We start from the raw sequence: 10,582 nt of genomic DNA, 5'->3' as shown, positions 1-10,582 counted from the left end.
CACACTCGTGTCATGAGTTGGATCAGGTCTCAGCAGCTCCACACACTCGTGTCATGAGCTGGATCAGGTCTCAGCAGCTCCACACACTCGTGTCATGAGCTGGATCAGGTCTCAGCAGCTCCACACACTCGTGTCATGAGTTGGATCAGGTCTCAGCAGCTCCACACACTCGTGTCATGAGTTGGATCAGGTCTCAGCAGCTCCACACACTCGTGTCATGAGCTGGATCAGGTCTCAGCAGCTCCACACACTCGTGTCATGAGCTGGATCAGGTCTCAGCAGCTCCACACACTCGTGTCATGAGCTGGATCAGGTCTCAGCAGCTCCACACACTCGTGTCATGAGTTGGATCAGGTCTCAGCAGCTCCACACACTCGTGTCATGAGCTGGATCAGGTCTCAGCAGCTCCACACACTCGTGTCATGAGCTGGATCAGGTCTCAGCAGCTCCACACACTCGTGTCATGAGCTGGATCAGGTCTCAGCAGCTCCACACACTCGTGTCATGAGCTGGATCAGGTCTCAGCAGCTCCACACACTCGTGTCATGAGCTGGATCAGGTCTCAGCAGCTCCACACACTCGTGTCATGAGCTGGATCAGGTCTCAGCAGCTCCACACACTCGTGTCATGAGTTGGATCAGGTCTCAGCAGCTCCACACACTCGTGTCATGAGCTGGATCAGGTCTCAGCAGCTCCACACACTCGTGTCATGAGCTGGATCAGGTCTCAGCAGCTCCACACACTCGTGTCATGAGCTGGATCAGGTCTCAGCAGCTCCACACACTCGTGTCATGAGCTGGATCAGGTCTCAGCAGCTCCACACACTCGTGTCATGAGTTGGATCAGGTCTCAGCAGCTCCACACACTCGTGTCATGAGTTGGATCAGGTCTCAGCAGCTCCACACACTCGTGTCATGAGCTGGATCAGGTCTCAGCAGCTCCACACACTCGTGTCATGAGCTGGATCAGGTCTCAGCAGCTCCACACACTCGTGTCATGAGCTGGATCAGGTCTCAGCAGCTCCACACACTCGTGTCATGAGCTGGATCAGGTCTCAGCAGCTCCACACACTCGTGTCATGAGCTGGATCAGGTCTCAGCAGCTCCACACACTCGTGTCATGAGTTGGATCAGGTCTCAGCAGCTCCACACACTCGTGTCATGAGCTGGATCAGGTCTCAGCAGCTCCACACACTCGTGTCATGAGCTGGATCAGGTCTCAGCAGCTCCACACACTCGTGTCATGAGCTGGATCAGGTCTCAGCAGCTCCACACACTCGTGTCATGAGTTGGATCAGGTCTCAGCAGCTCCACACACTCGTGTCATGAGCTGGATCAGGTCTCAGCAGCTCCACACACTCGTGTCATGAGTTGGATCAGGTCTCAGCAGCTCCACACACTCGTGTCATGAGCTGGATCAGGTCTCAGCAGCTCCACACACTCGTGTCATGAGCTGGATCAGGTCTCAGCAGCTCCACACACTCGTGTCATGAGCTGGATCAGGTCTCAGCAGCTCCACACACTCGTGTCATGAGTTGGATCAGGTCTCAGCAGCTCCACACACTCGTGTCATGAGCTGGATCAGGTCTCAGCAGCTCCACACACTCGTGTCATGAGCTGGATCAGGTCTCAGCAGCTCCACACACTCGTGTCATGAGCTGGATCAGGTCTCAGCAGCTCCACACACTCGTGTCATGAGCTGGATCAGGTCTCAGCAGCTCCACACACTCGTGTCATGAGCTGGATCAGGTCTCAGCAGCTCCACACACTCGTGTCATGAGCTGGATCAGGTCTCAGCAGCTCCACACACTCGTGTCATGAGCTGGATCAGGTCTCAGCAGCTCCACACACTCGTGTCATGAGTTGGATCAGGTCTCAGCAGCTCCACACACTCGTGTCATGAGCTGGATCAGGTCTCAGCAGCTCCACACACTCGTGTCATGAGTTGGATCAGGTCTCAGCAGCTCCACACACTCGTGTCATGAGCTGGATCAGGTCTCAGCAGCTCCACACACTCGTGTCATGAGTTGGATCAGGTCTCAGCAGCTCCACACACTCGTGTCATGAGTTGGATCAGGTCTCAGCAGCTCCACACACTCGTGTCATGAGCTGGATCAGGTCTCAGCAGCTCCACACACTCGTGTCATGAGCTGGATCAGGTCTCAGCAGCTCCACACACTCGTGTCATGAGCTGGATCAGGTCTCAGCAGCTCCACACACTCGTGTCATGAGCTGGATCAGGTCTCAGCAGCTCCACACACTCGTGTCATGAGCTGGATCAGGTCTCAGCAGCTCCACACACTCGTGTCATGAGCTGGATCAGGTCTCAGCAGCTCCACACACTCGTGTCATGAGCTGGATCAGGTCTCAGCAGCTCCACACACTCGTGTCATGAGTTGGATCAGGTCTCAGCAGCTCCACACACTCGTGTCATGAGCTGGATCAGGTCTCAGCAGCTCCACACACTCGTGTCATGAGCTGGATCAGGTCTCAGCAGCTCCACACACTCGTGTCATGAGCTGGATCAGGTCTCAGCAGCTCCACACACTCGTGTCATGAGTTGGATCAGGTCTCAGCAGCTCCACACACTCGTGTCATGAGCTGGATCAGGTCTCAGCAGCTCCACACACTCGTGTCATGAGCTGGATCAGGTCTCAGCAGCTCCACACACTCGTGTCATGAGTTGGATCAGGTCTCAGCAGCTCCACACACTCGTGTCATGAGCTGGATCAGGTCTCAGCAGCTCCACACACTCGTGTCATGAGCTGGATCAGGTCTCAGCAGCTCCACACACTCGTGTCATGAGCTGGATCAGGTCTCAGCAGCTCCACACACTCGTGTCATGAGTGGATCAGGTCTCAGCAGCTCCACACACTCGTGTCATGAGCTGGATCAGGTCTCAGCAGCTCCACACACTCGTGTCATGAGTTGGATCAGGTCTCAGCAGCTCCACACACTCGTGTCATGAGCTGGATCAGGTCTCAGCAGCTCCACACACTCGTGTCATGAGTTGGATCAGGTCTCAGCAGCTCCACACACTCGTGTCATGAGCTGGATCAGGTCTCAGCAGCTCCACACACTCGTGTCATGAGTTGGATCAGGTCTCAGCAGCTCCACACACTCGTGTCATGAGCTGGATCAGGTCTCAGCAGCTCCACACACTCGTGTCATGAGCTGGATCAGGTCTCAGCAGCTCCACACACTCGTGTCATGAGCTGGATCAGGTCTCAGCAGCTCCACACACTCGTGTCATGAGCTGGATCAGGTCTCAGCAGCTCCACACACTCGTGTCATGAGCTGGATCAGGTCTCAGCAGCTCCACACACTCGTGTCATGAGTTGGATCAGGTCTCAGCAGCTCCACACACTCGTGTCATGAGCTGGATCAGGTCTCAGCAGCTCCACACACTCGTGTCATGAGCTGGATCAGGTCTCAGCAGCTCCACACACTCGTGTCATGAGCTGGATCAGGTCTCAGCAGCTCCACACACTCGTGTCATGAGTTGGATCAGGTCTCAGCAGCTCCACACACTCGTGTCATGAGCTGGATCAGGTCTCAGCAGCTCCACACACTCGTGTCATGAGCTGGATCAGGTCTCAGCAGCTCCACACACTCGTGTCATGAGCTGGATCAGGTCTCAGCAGCTCCACACACTCGTGTCATGAGCTGGATCAGGTCTCAGCAGCTCCACACACTCGTGTCATGAGCTGGATCAGGTCTCAGCAGCTCCACACACTCGTGTCATGAGCTGGATCAGGTCTCAGCAGCTCCACACACTCGTGTCATGAGCTGGATCAGGTCTCAGCAGCTCCACACACTCGTGTCATGAGTTGGATCAGGTCTCAGCAGCTCCACACACTCGTGTCATGAGCTGGATCAGGTCTCAGCAGCTCCACACACTCGTGTCATGAGTTGGATCAGGTCTCAGCAGCTCCACACACTCGTGTCATGAGCTGGATCAGGTCTCAGCAGCTCCACACACTCGTGTCATGAGTTGGATCAGGTCTCAGCAGCTCCACACACTCGTGTCATGAGCTGGATCAGGTCTCAGCAGCTCCACACACTCGTGTCATGAGCTGGATCAGGTCTCAGCAGCTCCACACACTCGTGTCATGAGTTGGATCAGGTCTCAGCAGCTCCACACACTCGTGTCATGAGCTGGATCAGGTCTCAGCAGCTCCACACACTCGTGTCATGAGCTGGATCAGGTCTCAGCAGCTCCACACACTCGTGTCATGAGCTGGATCAGGTCTCAGCAGCTCCACACACTCGTGTCATGAGCTGGATCAGGTCTCAGCAGCTCCACACACTCGTGTCATGAGCTGGATCAGGTCTCAGCAGCTCCACACACTCGTGTCATGAGCTGGATCAGGTCTCAGCAGCTCCACACACTCGTGTCATGAGTTGGATCAGGTCTCAGCAGCTCCACACACTCGTGTCATGAGCTGGATCAGGTCTCAGCAGCTCCACACACTCGTGTCATGAGCTGGATCAGGTCTCAGCAGCTCCACACACTCGTGTCATGAGCTGGATCAGGTCTCAGCAGCTCCACACACTCGTGTCATGAGCTGGATCAGGTCTCAGCAGCTCCACACACTCGTGTCATGAGTTGGATCAGGTCTCAGCAGCTCCACACACTCGTGTCATGAGCTGGATCAGGTCTCAGCAGCTCCACACACTCGTGTCATGAGCTGGATCAGGTCTCAGCAGCTCCACACACTCGTGTCATGAGTTGGATCAGGTCTCAGCAGCTCCACACACTCGTGTCATGAGCTGGATCAGGTCTCAGCAGCTCCACACACTCGTGTCATGAGTTGGATCAGGTCTCAGCAGCTCCACACACTCGTGTCATGAGCTGGATTAGGTCTCAGCAGCTCCACACACTCGTGTCATGAGCTGGATCAGGTCTCAGCAGCTCCACACACTCGTGTCATGAGCTGGATCAGGTCTCAGCAGCTCCACACACTCGTGTCATGAGCTGAATCAGGTCTCAGCAGCTCCTCACTCATGTCACAAGCTGGGCTGGGTCTCAGCCTCCCTCTGCACGCCAGTGCTGAATGCTGAAATTCTCCCCCTTCTTTTTCTCCCCCACCACGAGCAGGAGGCCAAGGAGCTGGGTGCTGTCCCTGTGCTGTCCCCAAGAGGCTGAGCTCCCAGCCACAGCGTCCCTGTCCTCCCCTGGTGCTGCCACCCCGATGGGGGCCCCTCAACCAGCAGTGACCTCTGTCCTCAGCCGAGGCTGGCTGCAAGTGCCCACAGTGTCACGTGGAGCTGGCACCAGCAAGGCCACCAGAGCCAGCAGAGCCGAGCTGGGAGCAGCTGCAGGGCCGGGCAGAGGGATGGCTGGACAGATGGACAGGTGGGACCAGGGGACAATGGGTGCTCAGGGTGGCACTGGGACCTTCACCCAGACAGCCTCGGGGAAGGGGGGGGAGGGGGTGCCAAGTGTTGGTAGGGTCAGTGGGGTGACCCCACTGGAGACTTTGGGTGTCCCTGTCCCCCCTGGGACAGGTGGCCCAGACTCATGTGCTCCATTCCTGTAGATCCCAGTCCCAGGGGTCCCTGTTCCCAGTATCCCTATCCCAGCTGACCCACATGTCCCAGTCCCATAGATCCCAGTCCCAGCTGTCCCTCTTCCCAGTATCCCACTCCCAGGCTTCCTATTCCTATATATCCCAAGTGCCCAGGTTCCCAGAGTCCCTGTTTCCAGATTCCCTGTTCCAGGTGACTCACATGTCCCTGTCCCAGTCCCAGGTTTCCCAGTTCCACTGTTCCCTGTTCCCAGTGTCCCTATCTGAAGTGACCCAGTTTCCCAGTCCCAGATGTCCCAGTCTCAGATATCCCAGTTCCATGTAGCCGTTAGCAGGGCAGCTCAGGTGTCCTTGTCCCAGATAGCCCTCTCCCAGATGTCCAATTCCAGATGACCTACTTCCAGGTGTTCCTGTCCCCAGTGTCCCTATCCCATGTGACCCAGATGTCCCAGTCCCTAGTATCCCTAACCCACATGTTGCAGTCCCACCTGTCCCTGTCCCCAGTTCCTTGTATCCCTCTCCCATATTTTCCAGTCGTTTGAGTCCCTCTCCCAAGCATCCAGTTCCAGACGACCAAGTCCCAGGTTTCTCAGTCCCTCTTGTCTCCGTTCCCAGTTTCCCAGCCTGAGGTGATCCAGGTGTCCCAGATTCCCCAATTCCGAGTGTCCCTGTCTTAGATGCCTCAGTCCCACTTCTCCCTAGCCCCAGTGTCCCTCTCCCAGAAGACCTAGATGCTCACCTCCCCAGTTTCCCAGTCCTATATATCCCAGTGCCAGGTCTTCCAGTCCCAGTGTCCGACTAAGACCAAGGGAACCCCCAGGTTTGTGGCCAGCAGGGGACCCACAGCAGTTCCCCCTGCTCCCACCGGCACGGGGTGGGTGCAGCCCATTCTCCCCTCCACGTCCTCTCCATGCCCGCTCCCAGTGATGCCAGTAAGTGGCTGGGAGCCCCACTGGAGCAGTTGCCCACCCCGGCGCTGACGCTGGACCAGGCGAAGGTTCGGCGCAACGCGGAGCGGATGCGGGAGCGGTGCCGAGCCCTGGGGCTGCGCCTGCGCCCCCACGTCAAGACACACAAGACGCTGTGAGTGCCCCTCACATTATCCCCCAGTATCCTCCCAGTATGCTCCCCAGCCCTTCCAGCCTCTCACCCTCCTCCTCCTCAGCATTCCCACAGCATCCCCGCAGTAACCTCCCAGTATCCCTCCAGTACCCTCCCAGTATCCCTCAGCATCCTTCCCAGAATCCTTCCCAACATCTTCCCCAAACTCATTCCCAGTATTGCCCCCCCAGCCTCATCCCAGTATCCTCCCAGTATGCTCCCCATCTTACTCCCTACCATCCTCCCAGTATCCCTCCAGCATCCTCCCAGTAGCCCCCCACCATGCTCCCCAGCCCTTCCAGCCCTTCACCCTCCTTCTCCCCAGCATCCTCCCAGTATCCTTCCAGCATCCTCCTCAACACCCCTCTGGCACCCTCCCAGCATCCTCCCAGTGTCCCTCCAGAGTCCTCCCCAGCATCCTCCCAGTGTCCCTCTGGCATCCTCCCTAGCACCCTCCCAGTATCCCCCAGTATGCTCCCCAGCCCTTCCGTCCCCCTGCTCCCCCTGCCCAGCCTCCCCAGCGCCCCCCGTGCCGCCTGTGGCGCAGGGAAGGGGCGGAGCTGGCGACGGGCGGCGGGCACGGTGGCATCGTGGTGTCCACGCTGGCCGAGGCTCGGTTCTTCGCGGCGGGAGGCTTCCAGGACATCCTCTACGCCTACCCGCTGCCGGTGGGGAGGATGCAGGACTGCCTCAGCTTGGCCCAGCAACTCCAGAACTTCCAGGTCCTCCTGGACACCCCCGAGGGCTTGGCTGTCCTTCGCCGGCACCCTCTGCCCGCCGGCAAGCGCTGGCACGTCTGGCTCAAGCTTGACTGTGGCAATGGAAGGGGTAGGTGACCCCTCACACACACAGGTAGATCTCCCCCCTCTAAAGCCCACCACGACCACCACCTCCTGGGATGGAGCAGCAAGGAGCTCAGTGGGGTGGGATGTTCCATGTTTCCCCCCCACCGGGATCCCCCCAGCTCAACCAGGATGGGACATTTAAGATCCTACTCAAAAAGTCCTTCTTCAAAGATAGTCCACTGAGGAGGGAGGGTCCATGCTCCACCAACCTCAAGCCCCCAGAGCCACCTTCTCAACCAAGACAGAGCCTTTAAGACCCTCCCCAAAAGTCATTCTTCAAGGATGGTCCATGAGAAGGGATGTCCCCCCTAGGTCCCCAGAACCAGCAGCACAGCTGGGATGGAGAAGTTAAGACCCTCCCCAAAAGGTCATTCTTCAAAGACGGTCGACTGGGGAAGGATGGTCCCCAGCCCACCAGTCCCCAGTCCCCAGCCCCAGCAGCTCAACTGGGCAGGGCCATTTAAGACACCCTGAAAGCCACACTTCAAGGGTGCTTCATGGGGCAGAGGTGGCCTAAAGCCCCCCCACGGCAGGACATTCAAGCCCCAGCACCTCCCCAAGTCCCATTCTCACCCAACCACCCCCAGGATGCTCCAGGGGGGGAACGGATGCCCAGCATCTCCCTCAACTCCAAACTTCCATCCCCACCACGGAGCATCTGAGTCCCCACCTGCCCTGAGCCATGCTTGGACCCTTCCCTTCCCTTGGCTGACAGCTGGCGTGAGACCCACAGACCCCAAAGCCATGTCCCTTGCCCTGGCCATCGCCCAGGAGGCACCGCAGGAGGTGGCACTGGTGGGAGTCTACGCTCACTGCGGGAACACCTACGGCTGCCAGGATGTGCCAGCGGTGGAAGGCATCGCCCGGGCCACCACCATGGCTGTGACTGACTTTGTCACTGAGTGAGTGTCCCAAACACACCATGGCTAAGCAGAGCTCAGGAGATCCCTTGGGAAGGGGGTGGGGAGGTCCAAGGTGGTCACCGTGAGGTGTGACTGCCCCCCAACCCCCTGGTTGTAAATGTAAATGACCCCCCCATAAAATGGGAACCTACAAAGGGACATTCCCCCACACCCCCCTGGGGAGCTGCAGGAGGATGTTGGTGGCTTCAGGTCACCTTTGATGTGGTTTTAGTGGTAGGTTGTGACCCAACACAGGTCCCCCACCCCCACCATTGTCACCTCGGGGTTTGGCATCCTGCAGGGAATTGCTGCCGGATGGATCCTGCTGGATTGAGAGGAGGGGGGAAGGGCAGGCAGTGAGGTCCCCACAGACCTCCATCCTCCCCTGGGGACATGTTCTGGGAGGCTGCAGTCTCACCCCAGCTGGTTGTGCCACCAGTTTGTGGTGGGGAAACTCAGGAAAGTGAGGAAAACTTCCCACATTTGTAGGCTGCTCTGTTCCCCCCACATCTGGGAAGATCTTGGGCACATCTGGGTGTCACCAGCACATCTGGGTGTCACCAGCACATCTGGCCATGCTCTGGCACATCTAGAGGGGGTCTGAGAACATCCAAGAGGGGTCTCAGGTGGATCTGGGAGTGCTTTGCTATATTTGGAGGTGTGCTCAAGCACATCTGGAGGGGCCTGGACACAGCTAGGGGTTCCCCTTGGCCACGCCCTGACCACTCAGAGGCTCCTCATGTCCTGACAGGCTGCGTGCAGCGGGGGTGTCATGTCCCCAGGCCAGCATTGGATCCACTCCCTCCTGCAGCCACCCGGTGCCAGAGATGTCCCTGCTCACCGAGGTCCACCCTGGCAACTACCTCCTCTATGGTCAGTGGGTTGAGACCCCTGCTCTGGAGGGACCCCCTCCAAGGTGGGACATACCCTGACCTGAGCTGGGCACCTTCTTCCCCCAGACCTCCAGCAGAGCCAGCTGGGTTCCTGCCAGCTGGAGGACATAGCCATCCGTGTCCTGACCAGGGTCATCGGGCACTACCCCCACCGCAACCAGCTGCTGGTGGACTGTGGCTGGACTGGCCTCAGCCTCCACGGCCGTGACCAAGCTCCTTTTGGCTGCGCTGCCATCGAGGGACACCCTGAGCTCAGGTGAGCACCCTGGTAGGACCTGGGTGGGATCTGGGTCGGGGGGACACCCCTAGGCAAGGGCCTCACAGCACATCTCTGCAGGTTGGTGGGGTTGACCCAGGAGCACGGGCAGGTGGAAGCCATCGATGGACAGTTGGATTTTGAGAGCTTCCCACTGGGCAGCATCTTGGCTCTCATCCCCTTCCATGTGAGTATCCACCACACCCCACCACCCCCAGCACAGCCCAGCACACCCAGCTGAACATCCTCACCCACCACAGGCTTGTGCCACCACTGCCATGCACCCTGTCTACTACATCCATGCCAAGGGGAAGGTGGTGGAGCTCTGGCACCCAGTCCGGGGCTGGTAGGGAGAAGCTGCTTGGGTGCTGCACCAGTGCCAAGAACCTACACCCACATCCTGCACCCTTATCAAGATCTTGCATCCATGTTGAGACCCTGGACCCTTGAGGAGATCCTTCAACCCATGCCGAGACCCTGCACCCTTGATGAGACTCTGCTCCCATGCTGAGGTCCTGCAGCCACACCATGACCCTGCACCCACACCGAGGTCCTGCACCCACACTGAGGCCTTCCACCCATGGCCAAGGTCCTGCACCAACCCCATGACCATCTGCACCCACTCCATGACCACCTGCACCCACCCCAGGGTGCTGCACCCTTCCCATACCAGCCTCAATAAAGCTGCTTCTCCCACTTCCAGACTCTTCCTCCCGCGGGGCCGGGAGGGAACACAGCGTAAGAAGGAGGCAAGGGTGGGTCATCATCCCTCCTGTCCCAGGTTGGACCAGTTCAATCTCAGTTTGGACCAGTACGGTTCCAGCCGAGCCAGACTGCAGCGGGACTCGAACAAGCAGCTCCACGAAGCATCGGGGCTGAGATGGGTGGGGCCGCGCGGTAAGCCCCGCCCTTCCACTCCGCTGTTAGCCAATGGGAAGGCGCCCCTCCTTGCCCTGCCCGAGGCGAACCACGCCCCCTAGAGCTTCGGGGCCGCGCCGAGCCTAGCCGAGTGGAACCGAACCGGAGGGGGCGAGCCGAACCGGGCCGAGTGGCAC

General features: G+C 58.6%; 1 protein-coding gene across 1 annotated transcript; it reads left to right on the top strand.

Annotated features, from left to right (window-relative positions):
* The first annotated feature begins 5,194 nt into the window (after positions 1 to 5,194).
* LOC128973603 (D-threo-3-hydroxyaspartate dehydratase-like) lies at positions 5,195 to 9,877 on the top strand. Its single transcript, XM_054389945.1, has 8 exons — positions 5,195 to 5,358; positions 6,455 to 6,613; positions 7,179 to 7,459; positions 8,192 to 8,378; positions 9,130 to 9,251; positions 9,338 to 9,527; positions 9,609 to 9,714; positions 9,788 to 9,877. The coding sequence occupies exons 1-8, from the start codon at positions 5,195 to 5,197 to the stop codon at positions 9,875 to 9,877; spliced, it is 1,299 nt and encodes a 432-aa protein (XP_054245920.1).
* The last annotated feature ends 705 nt before the right edge of the window (positions 9,878 to 10,582 follow it).

This window comes from Indicator indicator, chromosome 20 (assembly GCF_027791375.1).
Source record: "Indicator indicator isolate 239-I01 chromosome 20, UM_Iind_1.1, whole genome shotgun sequence".
Lineage (NCBI taxonomy): Eukaryota > Metazoa > Chordata > Aves > Piciformes > Indicatoridae > Indicator > Indicator indicator.
This window is presented reverse-complemented; position numbering and strand designations above follow the sequence as displayed.

Bases quoted from the DNA above. Each gene is read 5' to 3' on its own strand.
- LOC128973603 (XM_054389945.1), top strand. From the start codon at position 5,195: ATGGGGGCCCCTCAACCAGCAGTGACCTCTGTCCTCAGCCGAGGCTGG. The intron at 5,359-6,454 runs GTGGGACCAGGG...GCCCGCTCCCAG, and splicing joins ATGGCTGGACAGATGGACAG to TGATGCCAGTAAGTGGCTGG. The intron at 9,715-9,787 runs GTGAGTATCCAC...CACCCACCACAG, and splicing joins TGGCTCTCATCCCCTTCCAT to GCTTGTGCCACCACTGCCAT.